The 19414-nt window shown below is 40.4% G+C and overlaps 2 protein-coding genes across 2 annotated transcripts; one reads left to right on the top strand and one right to left on the bottom strand.

The window, feature by feature from the left end:
* The first annotated feature begins 10486 nt into the window (after positions 1-10486).
* Positions 10487-13885, top strand: LOC308088330 (uncharacterized protein). The gene is made up of 3 exons (XM_080432739.1): positions 10487-10781; positions 11602-11737; positions 12171-13885. Exons 1-3 carry the CDS (start codon positions 10769-10771, stop codon positions 12748-12750), a joined length of 729 nt encoding a protein of 242 aa, XP_080288865.1. The 5' UTR covers positions 10487-10768; the 3' UTR covers positions 12751-13885.
* A 1322-nt stretch (positions 13886-15207) lies between these two features.
* On the bottom strand, positions 15208-18762 carry rpl35 (ribosomal protein L35). Its single transcript, XM_080432907.1, has 4 exons — positions 18700-18762; positions 17676-17812; positions 16534-16615; positions 15208-15450 (listed from the first exon to the last, which is right to left on the bottom strand). Exons 1-4 carry the CDS (start codon positions 18700-18702, stop codon positions 15301-15303), a joined length of 372 nt encoding a protein of 123 aa, XP_080289033.1. The 5' UTR covers positions 18703-18762; the 3' UTR covers positions 15208-15300.
* Positions 18763-19414: the final 652 nt, after the last annotated feature.

Genomic DNA, 19414 nt, shown 5'->3' with positions numbered 1-19414 from the left:
GTATCTATTCTCCCCCTGGCTGAAACACAGGAAACAGTTATTATGGCTTTAACACCCCAGGAGTTACAGATAGAAGACCATGAACAACTGTGTGTGTGTGTGTGTGTGTGTGTGTGTGTGTGTGTGTGTGTGTGTGTGTGTGTGTGTGTGTGTGTGTGTGTGTGTGTGTGTGTGTGTGTGTGTGTGTGTGTGTGTGTGTGTGTGTGTGTGTGTGTGTGTGTGTGTGTGTGTGTGTGTGTGTGTGTGTGAGAGAGAGAGATATGTTCATGTATTTCAGTTTAATTAAATTCCTTTGTGTTTGTGTACAGTATGCATGCGTGTGTTGTGGTCTTGAATTTGTGTACACATATGCGGCCATGCATACATTCATAACAGTGATATATTCGAGCCCATAAAGTGGTACGTTCTGGTATGATGACCAGATTGCCACACCAAGGGATTACTGGGGGATCATTTATTTGTTTATGTTGGATTCCTTTGTGGTTTCTCAGAGCAGCACTACAGTCCAAAACAAATTCCACTGCTGTCTGAAGCACCAGTACTTGGCATGTGGTCAGATATCATGGCCCCTTTATCTCCCAATAGATTTGACCTTAGAATAAGAGATAAATAAAGACCCAAAAATTGGATTAAGACATGGGACTTTGACAAAGCCAAAGGTTGTTTTCTCAGAGCAGTGGAGCTTCTCAGTCCTACACGTGCAAAAGCTGTGCCCTTTTCTTTTTCTTTCTTGCTATTTTTTGTGAATGTCACCACATGCTGTGTACTGTGAAATACAGCGTTTCTATTGCAACACATCAAAATAGACTATATACACAGTACAACGTTCACATTTTGACAACCATGTGTAAAAACAAATCTGCAAAGTGCAGTTTCCGATAAGTATAAAATACAGCTTCCTGTATGAGCGCAGTGGGGACTTGCTACACGGTAAAATCCTCTTTGTAAAATGTAACTCTTGAGAGGGCACTAATGTAACCAAACGGACCCGCGTTATAAACTCTGAAGATTTTACAGTGTGCCGCGTACACATTGTGTGCCTTTTTTTTAATGTGTGTTGTATCACCTGGCCTGCATGTATGAAAACTCAACTACACTTAAACCTAAAAAATCTTTACAAGAGCCTGTGGAAATCCCCACCTGTTCCAATCCTCTCTGCTCTGGGCTGTCTTTCCTTCCACACTCTGATTTAATCGTATCCATCTCACAGCACGGGGGCGGCGAGTCCTACCCTTTGAGAGCAGAAGACCTCTTTACATTCCCATACTATTAATCACCATCACCGCTCCTCCTATGTTTGGCCCGGAGAGCTTGTCACAATCTTCACCTCAAGAAGATGACTGTTAGCAAACCATACTCTTAATCCTATAGCTTTTGTTATTTAGTTTACAAGTTTGTTATTTAGATAGTGTTATTTATACAGATGGCAGGTTTGATGTCTACCTGCTGTCCTTGTTAATTTGTAGCACTCACTTGTTTTCTTGGCACTCTATTTACTTCTCACCGCTTACACCCTGTTGACTATAGGGCTCATGCAGTTCACTTTGATCTTGCACTTTGTAAGTCACTCTGGATAAAAGTGTCTGCTTAATGCCTAAAATGTCTTTACATCACTGGATAGTTTATGGTTAACTAACAATTATTGGTGATCACTTATTTATTATTACATAGCAGTGTTAATGACACAATTTGCAAATGTGTTGTACACTTATTCTTGTTTGTACATAATGGCTTGAACAAATAAATGTGGACAGTTACATTTTATAAAATGTATTTGAAAATATGTTTTTTTTTATCCAGGAAATACATTTTCACAAATATAATTTCCTATACCGTACTTTTGTGTCACTCAAAATGTATTTTCCAGAATTTTTGTTTTCTTGCAGTTTGGCGACCCAGATCTGACATTTTTTCTTCTGTAGGCCTACAGTCTGACCCATGTTTCTTAACTTTCTCTCATCACTATGCCTCCTCGTGGCCTGAAGAGAAGAGGATGAACACACTAAAGGTACTGTTACTCTCTGTAAAGCCTGGAATTTGTTATAGTTTCCATCCACAAAAGTCTATTATAAACCTGAACTCAAAACTTAACCCTACCGTAGCCTCACTGAGACCAGATTATGCTTCTGCCTCAGTGTTTCTCCAACATTTTCATGTCAAGGACCCCCAAATTGAAATGAAATGTATTTGGCCGTGGACCCCCATCTGAAAATAATTTCTGCCAGGAACCCCATTAGAAATGATTTGTGTTAAATTGTTCTCAAGATAATTCCAAATGTGTCAAAATCTTTCAATATATAATGTTTTGAAAATAGCAAATCTGCGACCTCACAATGTTTTGCATTGTGCCGCATTGTGAGGTCGTAGATCGTAGATTTACAACACATCTACGATCGTAGATCGTACTGTAGATCCTGGGTAATGTAATGTAGTGGCATTTTGTTGACTAGAAATTTCAACTTCATTAAAACCCCACTGATGCACCATCAAAGACATTCTGTCGTCTGTACTCAGGCAAAAGTCAATCCACTGTCCCAAATGGATTCAGCTTTGGTAGATTTAATACATAATTTAAACAAACAAAAAGAAGTTTATAACAGAAAGGCCTGTCACAAAGCTCTGTTTGTTATTGGAGGCAACAGACCAAGAACGTTATGAACAGAACCGTGACTTTTCAGCTTTTTATAGGGACTAGTGGTAATGCCACCAACAAAGACGATTCAGTCAAGCAAACATGCATGATGCACACCACATACCATTGAGTTTGTTTTTATGTTCGTATTTCCTTATGTTAATAGCTTCTTAAGAAATATTTTTTCACATTTAGGGGCCAAAGTGTAGAGGCAATTAAAGTGTATTGAAGTAGAATATAGTAGAATGTTAAAAAAAAAGGTTATAAAGGTAGTTGCAAGAGCAGTACTTTCCAATCATATCTTGGGATGCTTGAAGCTGCTAAGCACTAAACACATTTCTTTTATTTATTTTATTTGATCTACAATCACTCTGTGATCGGTTAGTCTGCCCACCGGCCGATCAATGCTGTGACTTCATCACTCAGGCAGACCAATGGTGTAACTTCATCACTCAAATGATTACAGATCTAAGGCTGGGTCCTTATTTCAGGCTCTAGCCAAAAAGAGGTGAGCAGCAGCGCTCGCCCATGCAGCTGAAGTCACCATGGAACTAACAGTAGACGTAATGAAACACCTCATCAGCAGACTGGAGCCCCAAGAGAACTGGGTAGATGTATGGACTCAATGACAGTGAAGCTTCATTTCACTCTGACCCTTACGGATCCATTTGGGTTGATTTTCCCACTCTCAGAGTTAAATTAACACTGAGGATTTTACTTTGCGTGTATACATGTACTGTATGTATGTATGTATGTGGTTAAATCCTATATGTAGACACATTCACGTACACCAAAACATGCATGCATGCACAAACATACGTGTTTACACTCACACATGCTAACATTCATACATGCGCACACGCACACACACACACACACACACACACACACACACACACACACACACACACACACACACACACACACACACACACACAGACCAAATCGACAAAAAAGAACAACAGGTCCAAAATGCTGAGTCCAGTGAAACCACTGATGATGTCATGAGCAGGGGAACCACCAGTTTTTGGACACCAAGACGAATGAACAATGAAGTATTCTGGAAAAATACAGTGATGTTCCCAAAGACAAGGATGCTAGTGTGATGTTCATGACCGTGGGCCTCCAAATGACCATGAAACATTTCCACATTAACACGCGTCAACTCGCGTTACAGTGCATTCATGATTAGGGGGACTCCTCACAATATGGGGGAATTTGGGGAGAGCTCACACAATGGGGGCCAAAGTGTTACAGATGAGGTAATTGAGTTTTTATTGGGCTGGGATTTCAGTGACATAATCAATTCCTGTGGTCACAACATTATTGGGTTATTGGAGCAGAGAGTGGAAGGGATAGCCCAGAAAGCCTGATAATAAACAGCACTAACAGGAAAGATGACAACTTCCAATAAAATACGAGTCCACTTCAATGAACGTCACAATCAAGATCACCAGAGTCCGTCCCCTCATGAACATCTCTCTGGAATCGTACTTGACAAGGAATTTGCAGAGTAACTTATTATTGTGTAGATGCAGATGGACTGACTATGGTCACAAAAATAGAGAAGAAAACAAAAGTCTGCACAACAGCTTGCTGCTCCACCTTATTTACTGCAAAACATTGGACGTAGTATTTGTGTTTTGCACGTGGAGCAGTGTAGCAAGCTGTTGTGCAGACTCTTCTCTTCTTTTTCTCTTGTAATTGAGTTACTCCCTTAGTTATCTCCCTATCTAGATAGTATATACTACCTCCCTCCTAGATAGTATATGAACTTGGGAGGTGCTGTATGCATTCCTATGCATTAGATGAGATGAACTCTATAGATTAATTTAATTCAGTTTGCATACAGTTTTTATCTGGTTATGCTTGTTTTATGACATGAATTATTCTAGTTATTTTGGATTTATTTATTCGGATTGATAGAGTATTTTTCTGCACTATTTATTTTTATTATTTTATGAATTTTTGCTGTCTTTAACTAGGACAAACATATTTTAGTTTTTTTTTCCAAAGCTGCTTGCAGATGGAAAACAAATGACAAATAAAGCAGTCTTGAATCGTGCTGCACCAACACTAAAATGGATGTTCATAACATTTTTGTGAACTAGCCACAAAGCCAGAGAACACTTGTGTTACTTTTCTGCATAGCTCCAGGGAGAAGCCAGCTTTGATGACGCTCCACTTATATTAACTGAGAACGATGCCTGCTGGCGAACAAGTCATCCAAAGACACACAAGTGTACTTTGGGGAGCTATGTGCGACAGGAACAAAAAAAAAAGGCAGCCAGGTTTTTAACTTAAAAATGTTCTCCTTATGATCTCAGCAGGCCCATTTCGTTGTCACTTTTACAATGGGAGGATACACAATCAGGATAACAGACTGTGGAGAGATGGGGGATCATTTGCCAGATATGTTTTAGTCCAAGACCCAGAGAAACTGGGGTCGTGTTTTCCAAATATATGTTTTCGTCATTTTGGTGACAATGTTTCACCTCTATGTATTGAGTATTCATCCGTATGAACACTGATGGTTATGACACCATGGAGGACATATTAACACTTATGTTGGACATGGGTGACACATCGTCAGAAAGGTGGTGGCCGATGTGTTAGAGAAGTAAGCTTCAGACTGTATGGTCAGTTGTTTGAGGAGCAGCTATCGGGAAATCTGCATGGAAAAGTATACCCCAGGGGATTCATTTTTCAATAACCATTGAGCACTTTCTGGAACTGTTTCATGTTCCAAACAGTAGAGGAGTGTGTAAGCTTATGGCTGTGAGCAATTCTTGTAAATGATTTACACTCTGTGTAAAAAAAGGCACCGAAACAAAACAAAGAAACTAATGATATTGTTTTTTAAACCAGTGATATAGCAAATAAACAGTTTGTCAACCTTACTGGAAAAAGTAATTGTTCATCTTAATCTGTGTGTGTGTGTGTGTGTGTGTGTGTGTGTGTGTGTGTGTGTGTGTGTGTGTGTGTGTGTGTGTGTGTGTGTGTGTGTGTGTGTGTGTGTGTGTGTGTGTGTGTGTGTGTGTGTGTGTGTGTGTGTGTGTGTGTGTGTGTGTGTGTGTTGATTTGTGCATGCAGGGGGGGGGGCATATGGATCACATTGTATTAATTATTTTCATCTGTGTTATAAATAAAATGCAACTCTTTGTAAAAAGAAAAAAGAGTTTCTCTTTAAAAAGTATGCTCATTGCTCACGATAGATTTGCACGTTTCACTCAGGCCTCTGCTTCTGTTCTGTGCTGTTCAACAGCAGGCGGTTCACCTGGCAACCGTCAAACAGCCATGATGGCGACAGGTGTGTAAAGTGAAAACAGAGACTGGCTGCTGAGAGCCACGACCGAACCCCTTGCTGGAACCAGTCCAACCTGGAGGGAAAGGAGAGCGAAGACAGAAGCAATCCAGATAATATGAATTCCTTCTCCACCTGTCCTCCCTTTAAGCACATTACGTACGACGTCGCGGTGATAAAAGCATCACAGCAGAGGGGCCCCCAAATCCACGGAGCAATGTCGAACCTCACTCTCACGCATGAACTGTTATCGTTATCCCCAGTCACTTTTAGAATTTATTACCACAGGCTGGTGACAACCATGATTTCAAGAGACCGCTTTGTTTTTTGCTGACTTAAAGAGCCGACCGAAGTGTTCTTGCTGAGGGTGAAGCCAATTTCAGATTATTATGTGTATATAAAATGTGTTCTTGCTGACGGTGAAGCCAACTTCAGATTATATTATGTGCCCTGTTAAAATATCAACCATTATAATGCCTGTGTCTCATACAAACCTAACTGCTGAGTTATGTGTAACCATGACAATGCTGACACTTCACCCCTACCCCTCACCGACCGCAAACAAATCCCGAGACTGAGATCATAGGTCCTTGGCAACAGCCAGACATGGCCTAACAGCGAAGCCAGCGAAATTATGTTTGGGTGTGGATTTATGTTCAGAAACATTACCAAACAGCCTGTCATTCAACTCTGTGATACAGTACCCCGGGGGGGAGCTGGTCAAAGCCTCGAACATCTAATTGAGAGCAGGTAAGAAAAGTTTGGATTACTTTACTGTTTTGTGGTGGAACTGCTGAGAGGCCGCGTTAAAAGATTGTCCCCAAGGCCTTGTGAGAAACATGCACACATGGTTTCTTTTACAATGCTGTCGATAATCCTTCTTTCCCATTGCACTATAACAAAATATCACCGGTGCCACAGAAACGATTCCAGAGCTGCATGCCTTCTATTTAAAAGAAAACTGGGATTATTTGGAGCCTGTGGATCTGAGCTCTTAGGAATGAATATGTAACAGGTGACACTGTTTTTAGTACATAGAGATTAATCTGCTAAAATAAGAATCACAATCAAATTTGCGTTGTTCATGGAGCAGAAGAAACAATGCAAAGACATTCAGTAGGCTACCAACAATCTTGAGGTAACCCATACTGTATATATTGACATATGAATGAGATTCTTCAGACCACACAAGACCTGTAATAACAGCAATGACAGTGCACAATGCTCTTAAATCCTCTGCCAGCCATCCCCTAATCAGTAACAATGCTGTGTAAACTTAACTCAGTACAGTCTATCATCTCTCAGCCACATGTACACAAACATCTTTCTCAGACCTATAATTGAATCTGAGAAAAAAAAACACACAACATAACTGTATGTTATACAGTATGTACTATATACAGGCACATATATACAGTATGTTATCTTGTCCCCTATTTGTTGTCTTAACCTTTCTTTCAAATGATCACCATAACACTGCGTTGGTCCTTGTTTGAATGTGATACAGCTGTAACAAGGTTTTGAACAGGTATGCCAAATGGTGCCAGCACAGTGCCAACATAATACTGCACTATACATAATAACATTCGTTGATTAAAGCTGCATGTAACTTTCCTCTTCTACCCCGGATTTGAACCCGGTGTCCTACGCAAGTGCTGACATTTTTACCATTGAGCTAATAGAGCTACCAGCTTGCTCAGGGGATAAATTGAATCTTGTCCATCAGATCAAAACTGTGTCTAGGTGAGACATGACCTTTGACACAATCTAAATGTCTCAATAGAAGAGCAGGGGGACCAAATACAACCAACCCAATTTAATTGGGTTGGTTGTATTTAAGTTATATTGTATTACCATACCCTACAGATTGGACAAAATTAGATTTTTATTCATTTAAAAAAAGTGCTGCTTTAATACACTTGGATTTTTTTGGGGGTGAGGGGGTTATGAAGTAAGACATAAGTTGTGTTTGTTCAGAATGTACATATTGATTTAATCCATCTCTAAATGTGTGAAATGTCTGCGTGTGTGAATGATGCACCGAGTGGGAAATCCGTCGGATCCACAGTTGTCCCAAAATATAGATAAATCCGCAAATCCCCATATATGGAGTACCCTGATGTCATCAACATGACGTCAGAGTACTCACATCATAGACTGGACTTGACTCCATATTTGGGCATGGCTTACACAGAACTCCATATATGGGCATAAAAGGGACACAGACAGATACAGATATCTCCATTGGTACAATTGACAATGGGTACAACGGGTATTGAATAACCGGGTGCGGGGTTTGCATTCCCTACTTGCATTGTCTAGTTTCATATAATTATCAGGAGATTTAATGGACCATTTTTTATATCCATTTAAAAAGGTCATAGCTCTTTGATATTAAAAGAGTACAGTGTTCCCACACATTTTACCAATGAATTTTCAGAACTTTCCCATTATATTTTACCAAATTCCCATGACTTCATTCAAGTTGAAAGCCATATCCCGATAAGGCATAACAGCTTGGTTTGGTACTCTGTGCAACTAGTCCTGAGACCGATGCAGACTGCAGGGAAGATTATAGTCGTAAGATGCCATCCATCTTTGCAGTCCACTTACAATAGGATGTTACTGACCCATTCCATTTACTTGCGTCATATTTTCTACATGCTAAGGCTGCATATCTTACCAGTTGGTTGGACGTGTCCTGTAGCTTGCTTCCAGAAAGGTCTGTGCCCCTTACAAAAGGACAAACCCACTTCAGCTCCTCATTTAGTGCATAGATCTACTGTATGATTTCATCAGACACGTCTTTTTAATTAAAGGGACAGCGTAAGTAGGTCGGAGAGGCTTATTATCTACCCCCGTTTCAACGTGCTAGATCCTGGGAGATGGATTGCTGAGGTGGAGCGCAACACCTACCATCAGCTCCCACTACTCATAGAACGCCTTGCCACACCCAAGCCATGCTACTCATACACTGAGTTGGCGGCGGCCGGGATAAAACCCATGACCCTGTGGTCTAAAGGCAAGGGCTCTACCGACTGAGCTATACCAGACACATGGGAACAAATGATGAACATATAAAACCAGCTTGATTCGGGTCAGTTCAAATTGGGGGCACATTTGGTGTTCCCAATTACATTTTACTTATGTTTCATAGGAGCAGGACTGGGGTTAAGGTTAGCGCTACGGTAAGGGGATATGGATGCAATCATGCAATGTTTGTAAAAACCAACATATGTGCGCTGGGGTGGGCTATCTGCAGTCTTGCGCATGTTCATACACTTTTTGCAATAGGGTTACAACAAGCTGCAAGCTTAGCTGACGCAAGGTTGGGCCAAACAAATGGTGACATTCTATTCTCTTTCTGCAGTGATGATAGCTCAACCATGTGGCAGCGAGGTTTATTTATTTTTTGTATCCCGTAATGGCTTTAAGCCATGTTAAACATCTGTAATATATTGAATCTAATGGAAATTATGACTCAATTTAGAGCAGTCAAATAAATAGGGTTGGGTATTTTATTAGAGTGTTTTTTAATGTTGGATCCAATACTATTTGTTGTATCTGATTTTACATTGAATGCGACCACGTTCAAATCATTTCATAACACCAAATTCTCATAAACATGATAAAGAATGCATTTGTTCTCTTCTGATTAATGATCTGTTAGTAATTAAACATCTGAGGATCTTTGATACATTTTGACGTACCAATGACAAAACGCTATGGTATGGTTTCAATCTTTTCCCAATTGTTCCAACAAACAAAATATTTGTCTACGTTTGTGTGCGTGCATCATGCATGTGTGAGACACACTCTGCTAAACTTTTGCATATTCTCTCTCCAGAGTCACACAGACACAGTGAAACACTGACGTACACAAGCTGGATTTCCTCCAGAGACACCAAAGCATGTTTCTCCACGGTCACCAGAGGAGGCTGTTTCAGTACGAGCCCTTCCCAATAAACAGAGACTACCCAGGGTTCATGGCAAGACCTGTATCCTTTACCGAGAGACGCACCTCCTACTTAAAAACCCCAGAGCACCTTTTACACTCACACAAACCCATTGGACTTAATGGTGATTAACTCTCTCCACTGTCGCTCTTTTTAATCACTTTCTCAATTCACATTACATCATTTAACACCATTATCTTCATCTAATAATGGATTCAGGTCTCATGGAGCTCAGTGGGGCAGCATAAATCATAGCACTAACAATGCCAGGCATTGGTGCGTGACTCCGACTGAGGCCTGCATGGCCATGACAGAAATTTCCATGCACTCATGGTACTATAGGCTGGGCACTTTGGTTACTGTGGGCCGCTTTAGATAAAAGCAACCAAAAAACGTCATGTTATGTCAACTCATTTAAATGACATTAATACTGATTACAACGACAGGAGTTCCATTGAGCAGTTCAGTACTAACACAGTAGTAGCAGCGATAGTAGCTGTGGTAGTAGTAGTACTGCCTTTAATCTCGCCTTCCAAGTAAATCTATTTAAAATCTAATTTACCCATTTGAAACTCAGAGTTTATGGACCCTCAGAGTGTATGGACCCTTACGGCTCCATTTGTTTACATTTGTACACTCTCAGAGTTAAATTAACCATAAGGATCTTACTGTGCAGTGCAAGGGTCCAGCTGTGTCCTGCAACGGAGGCCCATCGGTGCCAGGCTGCCACCAAATGCGCTGATTCAGAGCAGTGTGAACAGAGAAGCAGGCAGGCATGTGAACAGTGCTCAGGGAAGGCTGGAGAACAGAAGGGGACCAGGGCCTATTTTAAGGGGTGTGATCAGACACTCCACTGCCTGGACAGGAGGAGAATCAATGTGGACACAAGGTGAGGGACCCACCCTGATATCACACTGTTCACTGATTAATCATTTCATACTCAATTACAATTACTCACTAATTTACTCATTAATCAGAAGAAAAAACGTGGATGTCATATCAACTTCAAGGTATAACAAATCAAATCACAGCCTAACCTAAGTACACCTAAGCATCTGGTGCTAATGTGTAGCTACTCATTGGGGACAAACTGTTTACTCACAGTGGTAACCACTTAAAAGCCAGTTTTGATCAAGGCTTCTCCCAGGAGCCAATGCTGAAACTACATGCACATGCACACATGCACTCAGTTACGATACTCACACACACACACGCATACATGAGCGCACATGCGTGCACACCAGCTCCAATTTGACTGCCAATCCCCATAAATGTATCCTCTTAACAACACAGATGCATTAATTTTCTTCTCTGTCTGTGGGCAAAAACAGCTGGAACTGTTTGTGGTGGCTCATAAAAACAAAAAACAAATGTTATTGCCCATTCGTATGAATGTAATTATCTGTGTCTCTCTCCCTCTCTCTCTCTCTGTCTCTTACTGTGTTATGAGTAGGTAGTGTTTGTTTGTGCTGCAGTTTCAGTAATTGCATTTGGAAATCCTCTGACGATAAGGGACACAGTCATAATTCTGGCTCTGATGTGGTCATGCTCAATGTATCACACACTGACCCTGCTAATTTTCAAGATGTTGCATTTTGGAAGATTGGCGAACTGCGGATAACATCTGCACTGTGAGTTCCGAGTGGCTGTAGACACTTTGAAAACCACTTCCTTCAGCCTGACTGACTCTCAAACACATTTCTTGTCAGGGGACGACGACAGTTATGATGTACAGCAGGATGCTGGAGAGGGAAGATGTTTTTCTAAAATTTCAAAACTACATCTCTATCTGCCGTCGTCATCCGTTCAGGATGAGGAACAGGATATCGAGAGAGGGGATACGAGGTATTATTTCATTTCTTGGTGTTATGGGTGTAGCAGGTATAACATTTAGCCATCTGCATTGCTGTCATGGGATGTTCTTTCGATAATATCTTTGGTTTTGCCCTACTTCCAGAAATCGTATCTGAACTCTGAAGCCAGGTCTCATAAGTGATGTCATTGGTTGGGTGGGGGCCTGGGGGGAGATGAAAACATTGTCTGAAGCATTTACAAAGTCCAACACCACATGTAGAAATATGCCCACAGCATCTTGGTACGATCTGTTATTCCCCCGGAATCATTTTCTGGAACAAAACAGGCAGTGGTGATCCAATTACAGCGTGTTTTGTGAAAAAACATCCTGTGGAACGTCAAGCAGTTCATTTCGGTGTTGAGACGCCAATCCTGGTCTCTTTGTCCATTTATAACGTGCAGATGTACTATGTCTTTGACACAGGCCTGCGGAGGAGGAGGGTTCCAGCCTTCTGGAGACCACCGAGGTAAACACGAAACAAAGCATCCTGGAGGGCTCTGTGTTTCGGGACCCCTCTTCGAATTACACAAGTCAGCAGGACGACCACACTAAACCTGAACGAAAGCAGGAGCCCATGTCCCCCTCCAGGTTACAGGAACCCTCTGATGATGACGGTGACATCATGCAACAGGGCTCTGCAGGGAATGTCAGCTCTGTGACCTGTAGTGAAAACCACAGCTCAGGGCAGATCATGGATAACAGAGTTGGCCCCTGCGCCCCTAAACAGCCTCCGCATGGGCAGGCCGGGGAAAAGAGGAGGAAATGCAACCCTCTCCTGCTAGTGCCTGCAGCTGTCCAGAAAAGGAGGCCCCCTACATCTGTTAAGAAACATGGGTCCCACATGGACGGCCTGGAAAGGCTCCCCATAATAAAAACTACCAAAACCCTACTGTGGGGACCCCATGGACCACAGGAGATTAAGACTAAATATGTGCTACAGGGCCACTTGAACACAAGAACGAGTATTAAGACCCAATCGTGCTGCTTATATTTGATACCTTAGCAGTGATTGGTGTATCTTAGGGTGATACGATACCTTACCTCATAGTTGGACAGCTGTGACCTCTAGAGAGGTCAGTTGTAGGGTGTGGCCTAACGTCTACAGAAACTGGCCTCTGACTGAGTGGTCAGTTTGATTCCCAGCAGCAAATGGATGTTCAACAATGTCCACGTGACTAGTGTTCATAAAGTGAGAGATGGAATGCATTACCTGCTCCCTCATAGGCTTCTTGTAGTCTGGAGAACTGCATCAGTTCAATGCCTAACTACGTCCTTATTGACAAGAGATGTTAACCTCTTCCAACCTGCCGTTCCTATTTTGGGCACGTCATTAAATGTGTCAATTACCCCCCCCAAAAAATCTAAATGTTTAGAAAATAGCAAAAATAACAGAATGTACAGTATGAACCTATAGATTGGCTATTTTCACAATTTCTCAAAAGTATATAGGGCTTAAGTGGTTAAACGAATGCAGATCCCAACATAAAAGACCTGCGCTTCACTCCCTCCAGCCCAGATCCGAGCAAGTGCCCAGAGGCTAAGAGGATATTGTGATCTTATGTCCATTTTTAGAAAAGGCAAATATTTGCATTGGTCTCTTTGAGTGGAAGAGGATATAGGGCACCCTAATGATAAAGCATGTAAACACACATATCACAGACATGGCTCTGGGCAATCAACCTGGTCCAGTATGTTATCCCAAAGAGGTACTTCTGACACACACAAACAATCATAAACAGATGGCCATTGTGTTCACTTCATCTGTAATTATCCAGATCCCTTCAGACAATTGGAATAACATTGCTAATGGTGCAGAGAATGCTGATAGGAAGCAGGAGAGTTTGAAAAAATACTAATGCATGCCATGGAAAACAAAGCACGGGCAGGGTGCAGCAGTGGATCATTGTAAGTAAATGTGAGAAACACTTACAGTACAGCTGCATACTGTATGATATGATGCATGAAGTGACAGAGCATCAAAGGTACACATGACTATCTCCATTTTTCAACTTTTTTTTAACAAATCAGTGCTATTGAACACCATTTGTCTGTGCGTGGGTTTTACAAATAGTGAACCATTGAAAAGTATTAAAAAGTTCTTCTGACTAAACCTCCTAACTCCATTGGATCCTCAAACTGTCATTCAAACCACCTAACTCCAACGTTGTTTTTTTCCTCGTCTGACTTCTCATTCTAATCAATGATGGACAAAACAACTATCTCCACATTAATGGTCAAAAACCTCCTAACTCTTTGGGTAAAGTGATGTATATAAGGACACATTCAAGTATCTGACAAGGTATAAAGTCACCATGCCAACTTTGATGTTCTAAAACATTTGTTTTTGTAATAATTATTTTGGACATAGTGGTTTCTGACCAACAGTAGATATATTGGGCGTAATTTTTGTTTTGTAGTACTAGTGTCCATTGTATACTGTCCCCTTGCACAAAAGGTGAACACTATTAGTCATCAATATTGTGTTTTAATAACATTAGTGTCCTTATTCACTTGTAGAGAACGCTTAAATAAAACCTTATTTTCATGGCTTTCACTGCAGCCTCTTGACCTAATGTTCTCTGAATAATACACGGATAACGCAAAGGTGGGAGGTAGTTCCATAAAATGTTTTACAACAATGACCACCCTGAAATACTCAACACTTTTGAAAATATCTCCAAACAAAACAGGTGGCTTAGTAGAGTACATCTAGGTTCTTTGTTGGACAAAACATTTATACTGGATCCTCCATTTGGCTTTTATGCATCCAAATGTAGCTCTATGGCACCCCCTTGTGCTATTACAACACATCTGCAATTTCTAATTATGAGTTGGCACAGAATAGTGGAAGTTACTCTACACTTGTGGTTTAGTCATACCAATTGTGATGTTCCACGTTATTATGCCTAGAATGTATGGACTGAATTTATATAGGCCTACTGTAGCTTGTGCTCAGTACATTACATCAATGTATAACATTGTAAGATGTGTTCCTTTTCCTTCAACAAAGCATTAATCCTCAAACATGTTTCTCTTCTTATTTCCCTGTAACAACCAAAAAGACACCATGTGTAAGTAAAATATGGTCACACTGGAGTATTACAGTGCATAGTTCAATAGACGTTGCGCAATGGAGATTAGCACTAAGTTAGAAAAAGAATCTTGCTGACAGAATATTCCAATTTAAATAATACATTTCATAAACCAAATTAAACCATTGCCATTAACTGAATGCTATGGCAAAAATAGAGCATATGTAATAAGGACAGACATTTCAGCCATTACTATCCAGACTAGTGCAGGCATGCAAACAGCCCCGAGGTGAAAAAGGTGACATGTTTTCTTTCGGGTCAGGTGTCACACAATTGCCCTATTTGGGTTCAAAAAGGTGACTGTAGCTGAAAAGTGACACTTTTGCATGTCTGCTAGTGAATATTGTAATGGTTAATAAACTCCAAACTTATTTTTTTAATGGTTTTATTAAACTTTTATAAACCAAAAACTTTTAACCATGACAATGGTTAACCATGACAATACAGAATATTTAAGCATTTTAAGCTTTGACTGCGAATTTGCGCATAGAGTACAGGAGGTCCTTCTTCTGCTGTTTCCTGGTTTTGAGGCTGGACTCGTGCTTGGTGAGCTGGCGGCGGATAGCTCTGGTCTTCTTGGGCCTCAGGTCCAGGGGCTTGTACTTCTTGCCCTGAAAGAGGTGGCAATTTATGTCAATGCCAAATATGAAGGAAAAAGGTAATCCAAGTATTTAAAGGTAGGGTAAATGATATTTTTGGGTTAAAACAAAAATAATTTTGTTAAAAGGTTAAAGCACTATATTCTGATAATAATCATTGCTATAGAGTGTTTTTTCAGTAACAGGAGTCTCTCCAGCTCTTTAATAAACAGAAAATACATTTTCTGGTAGGTGTCAAAATCTCAGCCAATCAGGAGAAAGTACCCATTTTTAAGCTTAATTTTTATAGTGTTCCAGTTCAAATTTTTCCTGCTCATTCCTTAGTGTCATCACTTCCAATTTCACTTGTTTAATCTATATCCTGATTGAGTTCTCTATCCTGATTGCATAAAATTGGAAATGAAACTGAAACGAAAATGCATTTTCTGTTTTATAAAGAGCTGGAGAGACATGGGGACTCCTTATATGGACAGGACACTCTATAGTAACGAGCACTATCAGAACATAGACCCATTTCGCAATTATTTGAATAATTGCAAATCACTTACCCTACCTTTAACATCAGGGACACTAATTAGATCAAAGGACTAGGTTAATAATATTACTCTGCAAATTTGCAGATGAATGTGTTAAGAGGTTGTCAAACCAGGAGAATAGCAAAATTTCTTGTTTTATCACCAAAGGAGTTGCAACAGAACATGTTATGCACACAGCGATCAAAAATGTGACAATTTCTTTTAAGCCATTTTGTTCCATTTAGTCCCCTAGGCATAATTTGTTAAATATTAACACAAACCCACCATCAAGGACATGCAGGCAATCTCAAGTCTCAGTCTTTTGGTAAGCAGTTGTTGAAAATGCATCAGCAAAACATCAGCTCAACAAATATCATCTTTGACCAAAGGCGCCATGCACCAGTGAAGAGGAAAAAAGGGGTTTAAAGGGACACTATGCTCCATCTGCTATACGTGGTAGCTGTGTGATCACAACACAAGTCAAGTGTGTTCTCCTGGCTGATACTAGTATGGGCCACATAGTCACACATTGACCATTTTGCCATGATTCCATGTGAATATGGTTAACCACCAGTCTCACCTTGTAGAACTTCCTGAGGTTCTCTTTCTGTGTCTGGTTGATGACAGTCAGGACCCGGGCAATAGATTTGCGGACAACGCAGCTGGGGAGGAAGAGGAAGGTTTCATTAACATTAGGTTACGTGACATTTATATCCACATTTTCAAGAACTTGACCAGTGTGTCATCATTCTTGTAAACACACCACTTTGTGGATTTTGTCGTTTATGTACCATTGTAATTCTTGTCCAATTGACCGTACAGATTGTTATTCCTAATTTTAAACAAAACATAAAAAATGACATCTAGCTCAGCTACCTCAAATTTGAACTTTCTGTTCAAATTGCAATATGATGTAAACTGGTAGTGGCTGAGAATCTTACATCACAACTGTACGTGATTCATTCTACCAAAATAAAAAATGTTTGGACCACTGTTTGACAATCACCAATTCCATCTCCTATTATTTCCCATCATAATTATTGGCCACCAATATAAGTTGGCAGATTTTCACTCCAATATGTGGTTGCCAAATTACCTGATAAAAGAAAAGCGGTATGAAAAACAATCATAGCATAATACTGTTGTGCTATATGTTGTCTTTTCTGCAAGCAACATGTCTGAAAACAAATCTGTTGCTGCACTTGCTATAGCTCTAAGTTGAGCTAGTTCAAAAGTTTTATTACCAACACAAGCTCAAACAAAGTACTCCTTGACAGAAGAGAAACTCATGTGTTGTATAGGCCCTACATTTTTAAATCCTTATGCAGATATAAAAATAAATAAAAGTTGGACATTGCCTAAGTATTTTTTTTTCAGCTTTTGCGTCTTGCAGTTTTTACATAATTCATTTTTGTCTTGAACATACCTATGAACGTCAGATAGTGATGTTAACTAAACAATGATAATGTGTTATGCAACAATTTACTGAAATTTGTGTAAATGTCATTTTCTTGCCATAGTTAAAAATGCAGGCCTGTCATGTCTCAGTCTTTTGGTAAGCAGTTGTTGAAAATGCATCAGCAAAACATCAGCTCAACAAATATCATCTTTGACCATACACGCCATGCACCAATGAGGAAAAGTTGAGATCAATTGACAGAGTATGTTTGGCAATTTACCAGCAAAGCACCATCTTCATTGATACAGGCAATATATACTCACATCTTAGAGAGCTTGGAAGCAGCTCCGCCGGTCACTTTGGCCACACGAAGCTGGGACAACTCATTCTTCAAGTCGTCCAGCTGTTTCAACAGCTCTTCCTTCTTCTTGCCTCTCAGATCTCTCGCCTTGATCTTAGCCTAAAAAACATTGTACATTTTAAATTAAATGTTGAGACAGCGCCCTTGACGTTTATATCGCTTCAAAACCTCTGGGCATTGTTAAATTAAATTAAATGTTTACCAAAAAAACACTATTAGGGACATTCAAGGCAATCTCAAGTCTCAGTCTTTTGGTAAGCAGTTGAAAAATGCATCAGCAAAACATCAGCTCAACAAATATCATCTTCGACCTTAGATGCCATGAACCAAGAAATGTGGCACAATTTTCCATCTGCCACGAGTGGAAAGTGTGTTAACACAGCTTTTCATACCGAGTTAACTTAACTAATCGGTGAAGCACTAAAACTGACCTCTCAATCCTTAAGACATTGATGTGTCACTTGCCAAAAAGTATAATCTAAATGTGAAGAATTGTAACGTGGTGTAAAAAAAACTCCACCATTGAACAGTTTAAATTTAAAATAGTAATCGACAAACTGACGCCATAGTACTAAGGAAAAGGCTTTACGCTCCATCAACTAGACGCATTGACGCTAGGCCGCAACGTTTTTCACTTCATCCTACACGATGTCCACCATACGCAGGATAGAATAGTGTTTAGTTCCACGTTATCCTGGTTATATTAGTAAGAATGTCAAAAGAAGCAATTTTGCGACGAGCCCCATTTTACAGCTCCCGACGTCAGCGAGCATGTTAGCATACGATGCTAGCGGACAGTGTTGTGTTTAGAGCGACGACAAACAATATAACAAGTTTTAACGTAATGTACGTGCTAATGTTACTCGGTACACACATCAATACGTGTCTAAGGTGTTTATGCAGGGGAATATAGTTGGTTCTGGACGCTGGCTGACAGATAAACGAGACATTTTTAAGGATTTTCGGACGAGCTTTGGTCCTCTCACCATGTTGCTAGACCGATGTCCCGTTGGAAAGGCCGAGCGCAGCGCGTGCTCGCAATAAGTAGCTTCCGGTTCCGGACTGAGGAGGAGCTCTTCTTCTCCTGTTTTATTACTCGTCTTCTTGACAAATGCAAACAGCGCCACCCGTCGCATGACTACTACAACGACACTTACAGTCTCTCCAGTGGTTCTCAACCTGTGGGTCGGGACCCCCAGGGGGGTCCCCACATGATTTTTTATTTTATTTGGGGGGGTCCTCAGATGACAGTGAAGTGACAATCTAAGGACTTTTAAGACCTTTTTAATACCTAAAAAAAAGAAAGAAAGAAAGAAAAGAAAAAGACCATTACTGCATCATAAGTAATCAACAAACTATACAATGAAAACTGGTCAAACATTGGCCAAATTGTCAAATAATATAAGAAAGAGGAAGAATTGTGAAAATAGCAGATCTACAAGATCACGATGCCTCACTGTGAGCTTGTAGATCGGCTATTTTAACAATATGTACAGTATCTGTAGAACCGAGTCAAACTAAATTGAACGCCTCAACTCTACTACATTCCAAGTGCTAGTCAGGGTGGGGGGTCCCCAGTTCGAATAAGATTATTTTGGGGGGTTGCAGCCTGAAAAGGTTGAGAACCATTGGTCTATCTATGCTACAACACACTGCGATACAGAATATTCCTCACATATTGATAAATCTATATTTCCAAGA

Source organism: Gymnoscopelus braueri (assembly GCF_963280865.1).
Source record: "Gymnoscopelus braueri genome assembly, chromosome: 7".
Taxonomy (NCBI): domain Eukaryota; kingdom Metazoa; phylum Chordata; class Actinopteri; order Myctophiformes; family Myctophidae; genus Gymnoscopelus; species Gymnoscopelus braueri.
The sequence above is the reverse complement of the archived record's forward strand: the minus strand, read 5'-3'. Positions and strand labels throughout refer to the sequence as shown.

Bases quoted from the DNA above. Each gene is read 5' to 3' on its own strand.
- LOC308088330 (XM_080432739.1), top strand. The intron at 11,738-12,170 runs GTATTATTTCAT...TCTTTGACACAG, and splicing joins ATCGAGAGAGGGGATACGAG to GCCTGCGGAGGAGGAGGGTT.
- rpl35 (XM_080432907.1), bottom strand. The intron at 16,616-17,675 runs GTGAGTATATAT...CTTCCTCCCCAG, and splicing joins GCTTCCAAGCTCTCTAAGAT to CTGCGTTGTCCGCAAATCTA. The intron at 15,451-16,533 runs GTGAGACTGGTG...CACCTCTTTCAG, and splicing joins ACCTCAGGAAGTTCTACAAG to GGCAAGAAGTACAAGCCCCT.